The sequence below is a fragment of the Thunnus thynnus genome, chromosome 1 (assembly GCF_963924715.1).
Source record: "Thunnus thynnus chromosome 1, fThuThy2.1, whole genome shotgun sequence".
NCBI classification, from domain to species: Eukaryota; Metazoa; Chordata; class Actinopteri; order Scombriformes; family Scombridae; genus Thunnus; species Thunnus thynnus.
The window spans coordinates 24845971-24861482 of NC_089517.1; the positions used below are offsets into that span (position 1 = coordinate 24845971).

Here is a 15512-nt window from a genome sequence, read left to right on the forward strand (position 1 = left end):
CATTTATTACAAGTTTCTTTGTTGTATTATCCTCGCAAGTTCTGTATAAGTCACCTGATCTGATTCGTTTGACATCGTTTTACAGATAAGTTTGAGAAACAAAAGCAAATAGTATATTTTTCCTTTTCACCCACTAAAAACGACGAAGTCTAGCATTTCACACATTTATTTGCAAGTCATACATATTCTGTCAGGATACACATCTCAGAAAAGGCACACACAAATTTATGTTATGAACAAAATCCAAGAATAACCATGTATGACCGAAAGCTCACATCCTCCAGTAACAAACAGGCTGAAGCTGCCCAACCCATACGATTATTTAATAACCAGTTTCAACACCACCAGTACACCGGGTGGAAGAGAGAGATTAAAGCTGCCCTGGTGACCACATTGGTTTATTTTTACATTCTCCTGGCTAACTTTAAAACATATCTTTGGATTAAACAACCTTAGCAGTTCACAAATAGACAAACAAAGGAAAATAAACAATGCATTTGATGGACCACACACTAAATGTACAGCAAAATATGCAGATTGGATCACAACAGTAATTTGAATACATTTTAAAAATACTTACAGAAATAAATGAATGAGGCTCATTGGATTCACCTGATCTCACTTGTGAGGTGTCCAATTTAACATTATGTTGCTAAGCAACTCAACAACCAGCATCAGAAGAAAGCTCTGTCTAAAAGCTCATACGGTGGTCTTCAGTTAAATGGACACCGTGATAATACAAAACATAAGGTATAATCTCAATGAAATGTCAAGGAATCAGGTACTGTACCTAAAAGTATTTCAACTGTTGTTTTGTTTTTGTACATAGAAAGTTTTATTTTCTCTGCATTCTTGCAGCCTGTTTAAGGTCTTAAATTGTATGAGCTTTCAGACACAGCAGTACCAGTAGTCCATAAAGAGTTCTGAGCCATAATGTCATTAAAAGGCCACAAAGAACTCCCTGATCTCAATACAAGTCAAACAAGACCTGTATAATGTACTCTATGAAGGATATCAACCCACTAGGTCCCAGCTTTATCAAATGGTCTGTTATTAAATGAAAACAATAGCAACAGAAACAAGAAGAGTTGTGTGTTGGCTCAGATACTCAATAATGTGGCCTTGTTGTGAAACCACAAAAAGTGAAATTATTAAGTAAAGAAAAACACAATATACAGTATCTTTAACATAAATATAACATATGGAACTCTCACACAGATGTATCCGGAAAAAGCCACGTCCTCTTTCAACAGAATATGGCAGCTGAGTTCATACACGTCTCACTATAATTAATTTTAAAGGCAAATGATAAAACAATGAGTAAAATACTAAAATCAAACGGAGACAAGAGGACTTTAAGGCATGTGCGTAGGCCCAGAATAAGGCAAACAGTAGAGCAAAATAAAAAAAACAAACAAACAAACACATAAACGGACATTCAGTAACACTGAGTTCACAGTACCAGTAACATATTCTAGAGAAAATTGGCAAGATGCTCGCCCTAAATGTCACATGCAGTGATGCACATACATCTTATTCTGTATCACAGGCTTTCTAAAAATATTAATGGGAATTTATGTATCTATTTATTAAGTAAACTGAAGTTTGCATCACTGCAATACAGTTTTGAGACATTTACATATATTTAACATGATAGGTGATATGTTGGTGAGGCATATCAGAAAAGTCAAAGAGCTGGGAATGTTCTGTCATATGAGGCAAAACAAAAGGGAGCAAAACCACGTGAAATGAGGATCCAGAAAAGGATGACTTAGTTTGTTAAATTTTCTTTGGGTAGAAACTAATCCCTCCATCTCTTGGGAAGCTATAGTTTTGCTGTTGGTCAACATTACCACCATAAAATTTAAGGTGGTGAGAGGTGAATTAGTGTGCGGTGTGACTCCAGTGAAGGGCTGAATCAGTCTTTGATGATGTTTTTAGACCGTCTAATCGCAGGACACAAACCGGTCAGGCAATTCATAATGTACCTCATACATGTACCTCAAACTACCTCATAGTAAAACACAACTATGCATTTGAGAAATTGTGGTATTCAATGTAAACCTGATTAGGGTTTACATTTGTACTGAACTTAACAGCTAATTCATTCAAAACAACTCCACCCGTGTACATGTATGCTTTGACTGTAAAATAAATACGTGAAATCACTCCAGGCGGCTTCCTTGTGAATGCATTATGTACAAATAGCTTTACACTAAAAGTACTGTGTGCTGTTAGGAAGCTTTAATCCCCGACAGAAAGGAAAAACACACTGTTTTGGCCACATAAACTCTAAATAAAAAAAAGGGGAAATTTAAAAAAAAAAACTTAAATACGGTCACAATGTTGAATAATCAGTAAATGAATCAGGGTTGAGAGTGTGCACTTATGAGGAGACAGTAACATGTTGAGGAAACCGTCATTATTGAAGAGCTTGGCTGAATGTTTCTTCTAGTAGAGAGGCTATCATGTTTTGGTCCACCTGTGGAGATAACATGTTTTCATCAATCCAGGACATTTTAAAGACACTGATTTATTAGATAGAAGAGAAATAGCTCACACAGTCACACATACAGTAGGTCACATACACCAGACAAGGCATGAAACAGCTTTATGTATCCATTAAGAGGATTAAGTCATTAAGACAAAAGTCTACATATACTCTCGCCCACAGTGAGATGAAATGATTATACAACATTAGTGTGGGTAGGTGCGCATGCCTAGTGAGTGGGCACTAGAGTACATATGTAACAGTAAATGTGCATAAGCCTCTTTGAGAGAAAGGTGTGTACGTGCTGGAGTCTGTGTAGGAGAGTCGGGACTCACCTCACCTTTTAAAATCACTTGAGCTTTCACACAGTTTGGTACAGAAAAAGCATGCTTATCTACAGAATTATCCACACCACACACACACACATCTGTTTTTGCTTGCAGCACACATGTGCAGACAATGCGAACACACACACACATAAACACACAGACAAAGTCAATGTGAGTCTATTAGACACAAACACTCACCTCACTGATTAAGCCCAGTTGAACTAACTCTCCGGCCAGCTCTTGAACATTCTCATCTGAAACAAACACCAGCAGTTACTAACAGTAATTCATGAACATGTAACATCACCTTCACATTAGCTTTTTCAGTTACTCACTACTACAACAGCTGAAGAAGAACATGCTAAGGGTAAACACCACATTCAGGAAATATTGTCCAGATGCTGATTTAAATTCCACCTTTAACACAAAAAACATTGAATAGTAGCCAATGCAGCTACTCTAGCATATCTGAACCCATCTTGTTGTGTGGCAGTGTATTGTAAATATTCCTGTAGACATTTAGCAAACATTCTGCAAACATATTTCCAATAAAAAACAATAGTTTGAGAGAGTTCAGACGTGCACCTAACTGCCAAAAACTAAAAAAAGCCCAACATGTTTCAACCAGCAGGGTTAAGATCAATGCACAATCTGTCAAAACATGTTGGCTTCTTAAATATTCCTCTTTAGTCTTGCTATTAAAGGCTTAGTGACTTAATGGACAGTCCTTCCTCTTCCACTTTCATACCCCTTCCTGTTTTTTGTTTTGTTTTGTTTTTTTACTTTTCTTACTTTTAGTGCCCAGAATTCTCCTTCTGGGAAAATATTTTCCACTTACACTTTTCAAATGTTGTATTGAAAACCTCATTTACTATCACATCAAAGGTGTATCCTCATTTTTCCTATAGAAAGTGTTAAACCAATCTAAAACGTTACAGTAAATTTGAGGTAAGACTTCTTGTAAGAGTCACTATTTCGCATTGACATTCAATAATGATACAGGCAAGACTTTCTCTTAGAAAAGCCAGAGACAGACACTGCTCCAAAAACAGTAGTGTCAATAACTTTTTGTAAAATAAAATAACTCTCCTCTGACTGTGCTATCCCTCTGGCTCTTTACATTGCACACAAGAAGTGTAAGAAACCACAACCTTTGGAAAAAATTTGGGGCACGTTGAGGGAAAGTGAGAACACTAAAAAAGTGAACTTCAAGTACAACACAAAGGCATCAACAGAAGCCTGAATATAATATAAACAAGGTTGCTCAAAAAAGGAAACACAAGGAATGCTGGATGTTACAGTCAAACACTTGACTAAAATACTGAGAAAATACATTGAAAACAAATAGACTCAGAATTTCTAGTATTAAATGTTCCAGAGCTTTAAATGCCTTTAACTGTGTGTTCAGACAGAACACAAAGAGAATATTTTGGCATAAACCCAAAAAAACCTCTTCCTTTCTGTCTTTAACCTGTTTTTTAAATAAATGGATAGTATTTAATGCCGGTGTTTTTAAAAATGTTATTTTAGTTACCGTCCCAAATGAGGACATTCTTTGCTTGTGCTAGTCAGAGTAATTGTCATGGTCTACTGATTTTTAATAACCTGGCTGTCAATTTACAACTGTACCAGGAATGTGGCTGGGACAAGACAAACAAGTGAAGGAGATGGAGCGTCCAACAACTTTGACATTCAGAGAGTACAAAAACATCAGCAGCCCACAGCTATAGTATCAGTCAAAAGTTTGAACACACCTTCCCATTCCCTTGAATGAGAAAGGAGATTTGTTACTGGAGCGGGGAAAGAAGCTCCCCCCTGCTTTGTGGTCCAATCTAAAATCATCTGACAAACTTACAGTCAGGTCTTACTTTGGAGGAAAAACATGCTCCACATTTGCGAATGCATTGATGTATGGTGTGGGAGGGAAAAGGCAGTGAGGGTGAAATTTAAGTGGTTTAATTAGCTAATGACCCTTCACAGTGTGCCTTTGGACTTTGGCATGTTGATAAGGAAGGCTTGCAGAATACCCCCTTATATCAGCAAGACAGACAGTTTATAGGGTGTGTCTATGAAACTGATTGGTGCATGTGTGTCTGCATGGATATGAAGTTACAGTATGTGTGTCCACGGAATAAAGGTTTGTGTGTGTGCAACAGAACACATTCAACATGAGAAACACTGGGAGAAAAAGAGAAGAACAGATAAAATAGAGAGTCCAAGTCAGAAAATGAAGTGTGTGTGTGTGTGAATGAGAGACATTAGAGATGAAAGCCTGGGAAGAGATGGTCAGCTCGACACAAGAGGTGACAGCTGTCTGCTGCAGCCTTTCACAGGCCCGGCATTCCCCGCACGCCTACAGCATTATACATGCCTACCATACCTGTGTGTGCATGTGCACTCTGGATCATACTGCCTACATTATTCTGACCATTGCAACTGTTGTGTTGTGTGTTCTTTTCTCATTTGCCTTCCTTAGTATGTCCTCTATTGCAAATAAATAAATTCAAAAAGTCAGAAATTGTGAATTTGTAAAGGCGAATCATCGCTGTTTTCCAAGAGAATGTTTTAAACAGATTTCATGCTGGGAGTTTTAAAAGCCACCAAGTTATTTAAGAAAACAATTCCAAGATGCAATCCAAATAAATTTGTCCAAAATAGAGGTGCAGGGTTTTCATGGCACAGGAGCGTCAGTCAGTCTCTGCCTAAAATAGTTGCATACTGTGTATTGTGACGCCATCTGAGTTTCAAGCTCTCGCTGGAATCTCACTCTCACTTTCGTGCATGCCTCAGTGCGCACATACGGAGAAGTACTGCATATTAAAACTATGTGTGTGGTATAATCCGAGAGTAGAGTGGAGTTAGCTATGCAGTAAATCATACAGACATAACCTTATCATTTATCATCACCTCTAGTCAAATGTAATTCTACCATTAACCCTAAACCAAAGTTGTAAAACTAAACCGTCCAGATGGCCAGAATGACCACACTTCATAAAAACCCTCCCACTCTGGAGGTCTTAAAGTCTAACATGTTTTCACATGGGTAGAAAACAAAATACTCATGCAAACACACATGTGTAACCCACATGTCTTTACCTCACCAATCATATTATGGAACTACTGCATGCTTTCTGATATGACTTTTTTAAACACATGCAGAAGTTCTTGAGTGGGGACATAAGTAGGTGACACACACATAAACACACATGCCAGGAAGACTCTAATCCTCTCAAGTTCCCTCAGTATCACCTACACACACACCTTCAATGAAATCAGATGATCATTCAATTGTATGAGCAACTGTAATTTATTATATATGTAATATATTGTAATTTTAAAAATATTCTCTTTCTTAACACCTAATAACGCACCCAAAGCGCAACTTCCTGGCTGACTGCTGCTGTACTGAAACTCAACTGTGAACTGAATGTGTGAGTGTGTGATCTTACGAGGTAACATGTCACAGCTTAGATGTCTATTCAGTTTGTCCTCCAGCTTCAGCAGCAATGTTAGCTAAAAGGAGAGAAACAGACCAATTTTAATTGTTTGAGATCATTTTACTTTTGTGTGGCTAGCAGACAACAAATGGCTGGTTGGAACACTAACATGTTGTTGGTCAGTGAGATCTACAAGCTGCAGAGGAAATTACATGACTTACATGATATCTTGCTCCCTCCTCAACAGTTTCAACATTACACTGCATATGAATGACCTGCAGGAGAAATATGGAAACCTAAATATGAACGGTTCTCAAATAGTGTGAACAATACTTTTCACTAATCCAGCAAATGCATGGTATATATCTTGACTCAATATATGATTATGACAATTAACAAAGATTACCAATAGGATGTGTCACCATTGTATCGTTATCTTGTAAAATGCAGTATAATCTGTCATACACACCCTCCGTGTCTCCAGCTCTGCAGGTTCAGGGGTGGGGGATTTGACCAAGGGAATGACAACGGGAGATTTAACAGTCTCCTGTTGAGGCTGCTGAGGACAAGGGAGCCCGAATGCTGTCATGGGATAAATACCATTCCTGATCGAGGGAGGGAAGAAAGGTGGAGAAAACATGGGAGACAGAAATAAGGAATGAAAGAGAGAGGAGATATTCACTCAAAATAATATTAAAAACTTTGCATCAGGATTCCTTTATGTGTTTCTAAATCTGGGTCCACTTGTGCCCGATGTAAGTCTTGGGTCATGATTTAAATCACTCACAGAGTATACTGTATGGTCCACACATTGACAAATAACACTGAGTGGATTATAGCAGAAACTCTACGATAACTTCTGAGTTACAGTAAAGTTAATGACAGAAATGTGAGGTGGCACAAGAACTTGATGAACTGGCTGCAGATCAGAGAGGCCAACAAGCATGTCAAAAAAAATCAGGGCACCATATTTAAATTTCATATTAGAAGATATGTGAGGGGAAACACACAAAACAGAAAGTCCACTACTGCCCCCATGTGGCAGGATACTGTTGCATCTTTGAGGTGTCATTTGAGTGTATTTGGTAAGAACTGGACTTGCTCAGACCAATGCTGTACACATTACTTTGCTACTCACCTAACATCCTCCAGGAATTTATCAAGCTCCAATGCAGGAAACTGTGAAAGCCTAAAGAGAAATGACGAAAAAAGGACCACACAATGTGAAATGTGTTATTTCCTACATACTCAGAAAATCATTTAGGATGAATTACGATAGATGATTCGACATATACAAGCTTATATATATATATATATATATATATATATATATATATATATATATATATATATATATATATATATATATATATATATATATGTGTGTGTGTGTGTGTGTATATATATACACAGTACAGAAATTAAGGCACATAACACCTAATAATATTAGGATCTATGACAACTTTTTATGCTGTTCTAACTCATGATTGCTAATTTGTAGATATTGTGATAATAATTACTATTGCTTCCAACTACAATCATTATTTCTTATGTATCTGACGATGATGCAGAATCCCATTGGATCCTTATGGCTTACTTGAGCTGAACGTTGTCTTTCTTGTCAGCAATGATCAGGTTGGGGTCCAGGTTTTTGGTAATCTCCTCCAGGGCATTCTCAGGGATCATGTCTGGATAATTAAAAATCATAAATCATAACTTAAAAAACTTCCATCCAACATCCAGATGGTCAGGAGATTTTTTTTATTCTATATTTTGTGTCAAATGAGAATGTTTTCTGAATTTGGTCTACCCACAAAATTGTCACTGGGTAATTTAGCATATGTGTGTTAAGGACTCACGTTGGTGGCTGACAATACAATGTGCAGCCAGCAGTTTTAGCAGCGGTACTTCAAACAGAGCCTGGTTAAACAGCAGCTCTCGGGCTGTAGGCCTTGTATTAGGGTCACACTCCAGGCACTTCTGGATTAACTTCTACAAAAACAAAGCGTTGGGTCACACACTTCCGGACAAACATCTGGTATCCACACATAGTGCTTTCAAATAAACATTATGACACATTAATATACACACACAAAGCTTAATCTGATGTGATCTTTTAAGATAATCATTCTCTCTTTGTCTTACTTTTTGCAGTGGGTCCTCCAGCAACTGTATGGCGATGCTGATCGAGTCCTCAGAAACATAAGACGACTCTCCATTTCCTTGGATCTCCAAAAGTGCCATCTGAAACACCCAAACACACATGTAAACATATCGCTTTGTGACGGGGCTTGGACCCTTCTATCATGTGTTATGGATTGCATCTCACCTCTAAGGCACACATGCCAAATGAGTAGATGTCTGCAGCTGTGGTGACGTCCACAACAGCTACAATGAAAGAAAGAATAAATGTATATGTATAGATATTATATCATAACTTTGTCAATACTTAATACCTATATCATGTTAATGACAAACAAATATGCCACTTTAACAACACAGACTGATCAAGACACTCTCTCTGAGGCTCTCTGAGGCCGTACTTCACATGTTCACAATGACAATGCCAACATGCTGATGTTTAGCAGGTAATGTTCACCGTGTTTACTCTTAGTTTAGCGTGTTAGCATGCTAACATTTGGTAATTAACACTAAACAAAAATTACAACTGAGGCTGATGGGAATTTCAATAGTTCTGCAGAAATGTAGTAAGTATTAAAATAAAACATTTAATATATTTAAAATAAAATTTGAGGCTAGACGAAGGACTGAGGATCACTAAAGCTAGTACAGTTCATCCGGAAGGGGACATGAATGTCTGTACCACATTTCATTGCAAACCATCCAATAGTTGTCAAGAAATTTCACTCTGAACCACAAATGTCAACCTGCTGCCAGCCACCATCATCTGGGGAACCATGAATCTCTGTACAAAATTTTGTATCAATTCACCCAGGAGATGTTGAGATATTTGAAAGAATAATTTAAAACTATGACTTGCTGGTGGAGCGAGTATTTTAACCACATGGTGACACTAGAGGTAAAATCAAGGGATCAACAAAGTCAGCAGTCAGTAACACTTAACACTGTTGCATTGAAAAATATGAGAAATTGTTGAATGAAAAGAGGGGCTTTGTAGAAAAACATGTTTATATTTCTCAAACTAAGGTATTGAAAAAATTATAATTTGGATATCATTAATGAACTGTCACTGTCATGAAAAATTATAATCAAATTATACCTTCCATAATTCTATTTTGCTATGTCAATATATGATGATAATATTGTGAGAAATCATATTTTTAACGATTAAAATAAAGACAGTTCCTACTAATACTGAAATCAGTCATATTTTATAACATCTTTTTTGAAATATCTGTATCACCTGGTTTACTCTGGAGGTCAGAAAACAGTGTTAATATCTAAACTACAAATTCTTATTTTTGTCATCTCTACCTCCATATTCTGGGGCAAAGAAGTGCAAGTTCTTCTGTTCCTCATAACACGTCTTCACATGGTTGTTAATGGTGTCTGGAGCAACTGCAGATGAGACAGGAGAGAATACACAGACCGGGGGGAGAGCAGAGTAAGAAGTGAGTATGAAACAAGACAGAGGAGAAGAAAGGAATGAAAGAAAATGTCAAGACACAGGAAAAGAAGTTGGGAGATTAATATTATCTTAACCTGGTGTAAACTATAGAGGAGGGAGTTTGAGAGGTGGAGAAGCTTTTGTAGCTGCACGAGTTTTTGCAGCAGTACACATGCTGTATACACAACAGTGGTTTTATTAACATATTACACACCACTTTGGTTTACATTAAATACAATGTGCGGGATTATTTTGATAATAAAGAAAAGCGATACTGCCACCAGATTTGTCACACAAGAAGGCTTGACTGTTCAGTTAGAATACAGAGGAAACCGCTTACAGTGATCACGGTTACAGTGATCAACCACTAATATGGATCAAAAAGCTTGGGACAGAATCATCTGGTGCTGCGTGCACATTGAAATCATGATGGGAAAAAGAAAGTCATTTTCTCTCAATGAAAAACGTAGTCTCCTCGAAGCTTATGACAATAAAAGGGGGTGGGCGTGGTCAGAAATCTAAGGAAAGGATCACTGCTTTCTTCGCCTGTTCTGCCACCCGGGAAAAGAAGGAACTTTACTGGCAAAAGTCAGAACCCCCGCTGCTTCAAAAATGTGCGCCCACTGCGTTTGAAACAGCTGTACTGTATTTTGAAACAGTCAATAAAATTCAGTAAATAGCGAAGCTGTCCATATTATTTCATGTAGGCTAATAGATATACAAAATGTAAATTAGATGGTAATCTACATGAGAAATAAAGAAAAAGGAAAAAAATTGGTTTTAATAATCATCCGCTTATAGTGATCAGTTTGACCTGAACAGACATGATCACTATAAGCAGCTTCCACTGTACTAGATAAGACTGCTACTAATTACACGCTAAATTGGTACCACGAAGTCATGAGATTTACTATTCAATTATATGAAATCTCCAATTTTTAAATCCTTAACTGAGCATCATTTGACTCCATCAACAGTACTCCAGCTCCACTATAGAACACACTGGTGTGAAACTGGTGTAATTCTATACCTGATCCGATCTTGATGAGCCCATTGTGCTGGATGAAGATTGTGTCACAGGTCAGGTTGCCATGGATGATGGGAGGGTGACACGAGTGGAGATAACTGCACGACAGCAAAAAACATTCACAAATACATACAAACTACATAAGATAGGGACTGGATTGTTTCCATATGTGTGCATTTTTCTGTGAGTGACCATAATGATGTCTGAAAAGGGGAGACCAACCTGAGAGCTGACAGGATCTGTGTGCACCATCTCTTCCAAGCCTGTAGGACCATACACCTTATCAGAGTGCTTACTAGCTGAGTGACTCTGACTTGCATCATGAGATTTAACTTTGCTCAAAGCTGGTGCACAGCATATCTGCAAATCCTTCCCCTTTTTTTGACAACAGCCAAATGCCAAAAAATGTGTTTACTAGATCGTTAAAAGTGCTCCTTGCTCTGTGAAGTCTCTCTAATCCCTGTTGTGATTAAGGAGCTGTGACTTTCCACAGGATACAGTACGCAGGCAATTTACAAAATAACAAGTTTTTCAAATATCATTATTCTATTACCTTAAATTTACATACAGTCAGTTATTACCTTTTCATTCATGGTCTTGTGATTCTTCTTTGTCTTCTTCAGAAACTGCTTCAAGCTTCCTGATGACATATATTCAGTAATGAAAATGACCTGATGGAGAGGAAGACATTAGGGGACAACTAGTTTACTACTAACATTTGTTTCATTTTATAATTTTCAAAAATGATGTTATTACTTATGAAAACAGACAAAAGATTCAATAACAAGTTTATGTCTCCAGTTTTACAGCTACCAGAGAATGTTTTCTAGATCTGAGACTCACCCTGGCGCGGTTCTCCTTCGTGTCCGTCCAGTACTTGTGGAACTTGACAATATTTGCATGTTCCAAATGGATCAGGTTATCAAATACAGCCTTCACTTTCTCCTGAACATATGACAAAATAAAATGTAATTAAGTATATCACAATTATATAAAATGAATATAAATATATTTTGCTTTTGCTCTGAGTCTGACTGAAAGTAATACTGAAAGAACTATGCATCCACATATAGTATTTCTGTTTCTGTTCTCAGTAGTTTTGGACAGACACCAAAGATCCAACCTTAGTTTCATTCAGTAAGTGAGATTACACAGTTCCGGTAATGATGTGACATTAGTGAACTGTGCACAGTTTTTCACAGAAATAAACCTGCCGATCTATAACTGCTTCATAATGAGGGCACAAACTGAGATATTTTATATACTTTCCACAAAAGGTGGAAATGTTTTCCTTTGATGTAACTTGATACTTATATACATTTAAATATGCTCATTAAGTGATAACAACAATACGTCACTGACATCCCAATATATATCCTCAATATTGTGTATACTTTAAAGTTTAACATGATGGATCTGTGAGGCAGTAAAACAGTAGAATTTCACTGGTGTTGCTTTTTCCTCATTGCAAACCTTGAGCTGTGTCATTCATCATAACTTGTTTGTGTGCGTGTGCTTCAGGGAAAGAAAGCAAATGTGTTACCCAATCTATCTTTGTCATTTTTATCTTGTATATTTACAGGAACTGTGGTTCTATGGTGGTTTTAACACAGAAGCACATAATGATCACTAAAAATAAGCCAGCAGTGTTCTTTTTCCCTTTTTTGTGTTTTGATATAAAATTTTCAGCAGACTTTGGATTAACTAACAGAGAAAAATATATTTTGTTTAGCTCAGTCCATATTCAGTGAACTGCACAATTACATCTCATGTCACTACTCTAACAATCCCAAATGCAACAGTTTTATTCTTTCTCTGTAACACTGGGCCCCACCTGCAGCAGCTTGAAGTTTCTCCTCTCTGAGAACATGACTTCATTCCACACTACCTCTACCCCTTCCTCTGTGTCCATGGCCAAGTACGCAGCATCGATCCCTGGCACATTACGCTGAGTTACCTACAGCAAAGGGGAACAGAGAAATGGATTATGACATAAGATGATATCACAGTGGAAAAATAAATAAAATACAGGACATACAGTTGAGAAATAAAAGAATAAACAGAAAACCTCTAATACACATACAGTAGGGTCCAAAAGTCTGAGACCACTTTCCCATTCATTTCCAGACCTACTACATATTATTACAGAACAGTGATGGCCCTTGCTTTACAAAAAGACACCATCTTATAAAGGAATCAAGTGACCATCTACTGAAACCAATGTATCAGGGGGAATTCCTTTTTTTTTTGCCAATACTGAAGTCAATTGATGGGTTAAAACACTGGCCAGCTTGAGTACAGTGTTACTTATTAAGTGCCTGTGACCAAAGACAATGAAAAGGGTGTGGTTAGAGCTGGTGAAACTGACAAAATCAAATATGACTCATTACCTTAATACTGATAAGTAACAGTGTTTTGTGTATGACGTCTTATAATTTCATACAGTGTGTACTCTGAACTGGAAGAAGATTATATGATCTGTGGGAAAACAAGTGAGCATGACAGGCCAGCAGGTAAATTGTTCATTAAAAACAGAAAAGTTATAAGTTCAGAACATTTATTTGATTGATTTTGTGTGACTTAACGGTATTTAACACTAGGAACAGACTATATTCGTTTGTAATCCCAGATCAAATCTAGTCTCATATCAATACAAACGTTCGCAGACCTAGAGTTTGCATAATCATGAAACTGGAATAATGGTTAATCCAGTCTTAACAAAAAACGACACCTCTGTTGAGCACATATAAGCTTTGTGCATATAAACCAGATCCATTGAGGCAATCAGCTTATTTTCATGACACTAGTATACACACTCAATAGTTAAAAGTCAAATTGCCAATTCGACTTGGACTGGTGCAGAGAATGAATGAATACCTATATATATATATATATACCATCTTTTTCTACTGATGATATCCAAACATCCCTCCCAGTACGCCTTCTTACCTCCTCTCTACGCTTCTGCCAGCGGCCGCAGGGACTCTCCTCTAGGATTTCTGACTCGTCTTCACTCTCGTCCTCATCCTCTGTGGCTGTAGTGGCAGGGGGCTGTATGGAGGACACAGGTGGAGAAACAGATGCTCCACCTTGTACCTGCTGAGTACTACTAGATATGTCTGCTGCTGTGGCCTCTACCACATTTCCCTCTTCAGCTGAAGCTCCTTTCCCCTCTGCCTCTGCCATCATGACACAACTTGAATGGTAGACCTCCTCCTCTCTGCTCCTGGTACTGAGCTGTGACAAGTGATGGGAAGCCTCTTTCTTGCCGTCTCCTCTCTCTCTGTTTGAGCTGGTTACACATCCATCTTCTCCTCAGGCCTGGCTTTCAACAAGTTAGAGCCTGGGGATGGAGAACTGTATACAAATGACACATGTTTTGGGTTAGAGAGAGGAAGTCAGAAGGGTACTGTTAATCACCATTCACTGCACTCCTTCGCTGTGTCAACTGTACACACAACCTTAGCATTACAAGTGTCATATTTTGATAGTCGCTCTTCCCCACCTAGTTAACTTGTGAGAAACCGACGAACTTATGGTAGCTCAGAGGCAGAGAAACAGCAGTCAGACAAACTATGTAGCTAGCTATTAAAGCTCTTGCTAACGTTAACGTCCAACGTCAGCTCTGTCTCCCACTCATTTGCTAACTTTCACGGCTAACAAGCTAATGAAAGATAAACAAATAGTTAGCTAGCATAAAGTTAGGAGCAATACACAAAACACATTACCGTATAACAGAAAAATAACGCCGCATAAGTGGCCTTGGGATACATACTGGTGAAAAACCTGTAAAAAAAGACGCTATGAAACAAAAAGGCTAGTTCGTCATAAAATATGTTGTTGGGTTTAGTCTCTTTTCTCTTGGCAGGGGTGGGAGGGTCGGGGATGTACTCGAGCAGTGCTTGTTTGCGCAAAGAAAACGCAGTGGTGTCTTAAATATTATTGAATAGTGACATTACATTTGCCCCCTAAGTAGAATATGATTTTTAAAAAATGTATTGGCTAATGTAGCAGTATAGCTCTGTATATATACATGGTAAGTTATGGACTAGCGTTAGTTGGTAAACCACCGTTCAGTGTGTTTATTTTAACGCACAGCGCAGTTAAAACATCCGTGTTAAAACTCCTTCAGCTGCAAGTAAAATCAGTTATAACTAATACAGACTAGCATTAATTCAATATTTACAGCCACGTACATATTGTTAAATATGTGTTGTGTCGTTTTCGCGCAACACAAAGAACTGTGGGAAAAAAAAGAAATTATATTTTTGCTCTTTTGTTGTTATCATAACTATCGTCTCGATTTTCAAAAGCGCACTCGCATGAGGTTCTTACGGAAGCCGAGAAAGGCTGTGCTTTCAATTAGGCAGTTTTTTAATGCCGTTTTCTCGAGATCATTCAAATTCTTTTATTTCCCGAGATAACGAAATAATTAACTCAGGATGTCGAGATAACGGTATATGAAAAATAGTTGCAAGCACGACTGTTCTCAGCATCCGTAGTTTGGTATTTCTATGTGAAACATCCATTTATGTATAATACATCCATGAAAACATCCCATTTTATTATGAGTTAATCAACCTGCCGTTTGGCCGTGACACATATGTCATTAATAAAGGTGCTGTTAGTAATAATGGGT

The 15512-nt window shown here is 37.7% G+C and overlaps 1 protein-coding gene across 2 annotated transcripts; it reads right to left on the reverse strand.

Annotated features, from left to right (window-relative positions):
- Window positions 1-150: 150 nt before the first annotated feature.
- Window positions 151-15183, reverse strand: LOC137184677 (nuclear receptor-binding protein-like). Of its 2 annotated transcripts, none has more exons than XM_067592578.1 (18): window positions 14602-15183; window positions 13823-14230; window positions 12708-12830; window positions 11717-11818; window positions 11455-11544; window positions 11096-11136; window positions 10877-10971; window positions 9714-9797; window positions 8587-8645; window positions 8403-8501; window positions 8117-8249; window positions 7855-7945; window positions 7396-7446; window positions 6727-6862; window positions 6479-6532; window positions 6270-6333; window positions 3019-3074; window positions 151-2482 (listed from the first exon to the last, which is right to left on the reverse strand). In XM_067592578.1, exons 2-18 carry the CDS (start codon window positions 14060-14062, stop codon window positions 2423-2425), a joined length of 1578 nt encoding a protein of 525 aa, XP_067448679.1. In that variant the 5' UTR covers window positions 14063-14230; window positions 14602-15183; the 3' UTR covers window positions 151-2422. The 2 variants fall into 2 exon arrangements, with proteins under 2 accessions (XP_067448679.1, XP_067448690.1); XM_067592589.1 differs by lacking the exon at window positions 14602-15183 and adding an exon at window positions 14379-14504.
- Window positions 15184-15512: the final 329 nt, after the last annotated feature.

What these genes read in the sequence shown, in the direction of transcription:
- LOC137184677 (XM_067592578.1), bottom strand. Translation starts at nt 14,062, where the DNA reads ATGATGGCAGAGGCAGAGGGGAAAGGAGCTTCAGCTGAAGAGGGAAAT. An exon ending in CAGATCCTGTCAGCTCTCAG is followed by an intron (nt 10,972 to 11,095) that starts GTTGGTCTCCCC and finishes GCTGTCGTGCAG; the next exon opens with TTATCTCCACTCGTGTCACC. An exon ending in TTGGCATGTGTGCCTTAGAG is followed by an intron (nt 8,502 to 8,586) that starts GTGAGATGCAAT and finishes TGGGTGTTTCAG; the next exon opens with ATGGCACTTTTGGAGATCCA.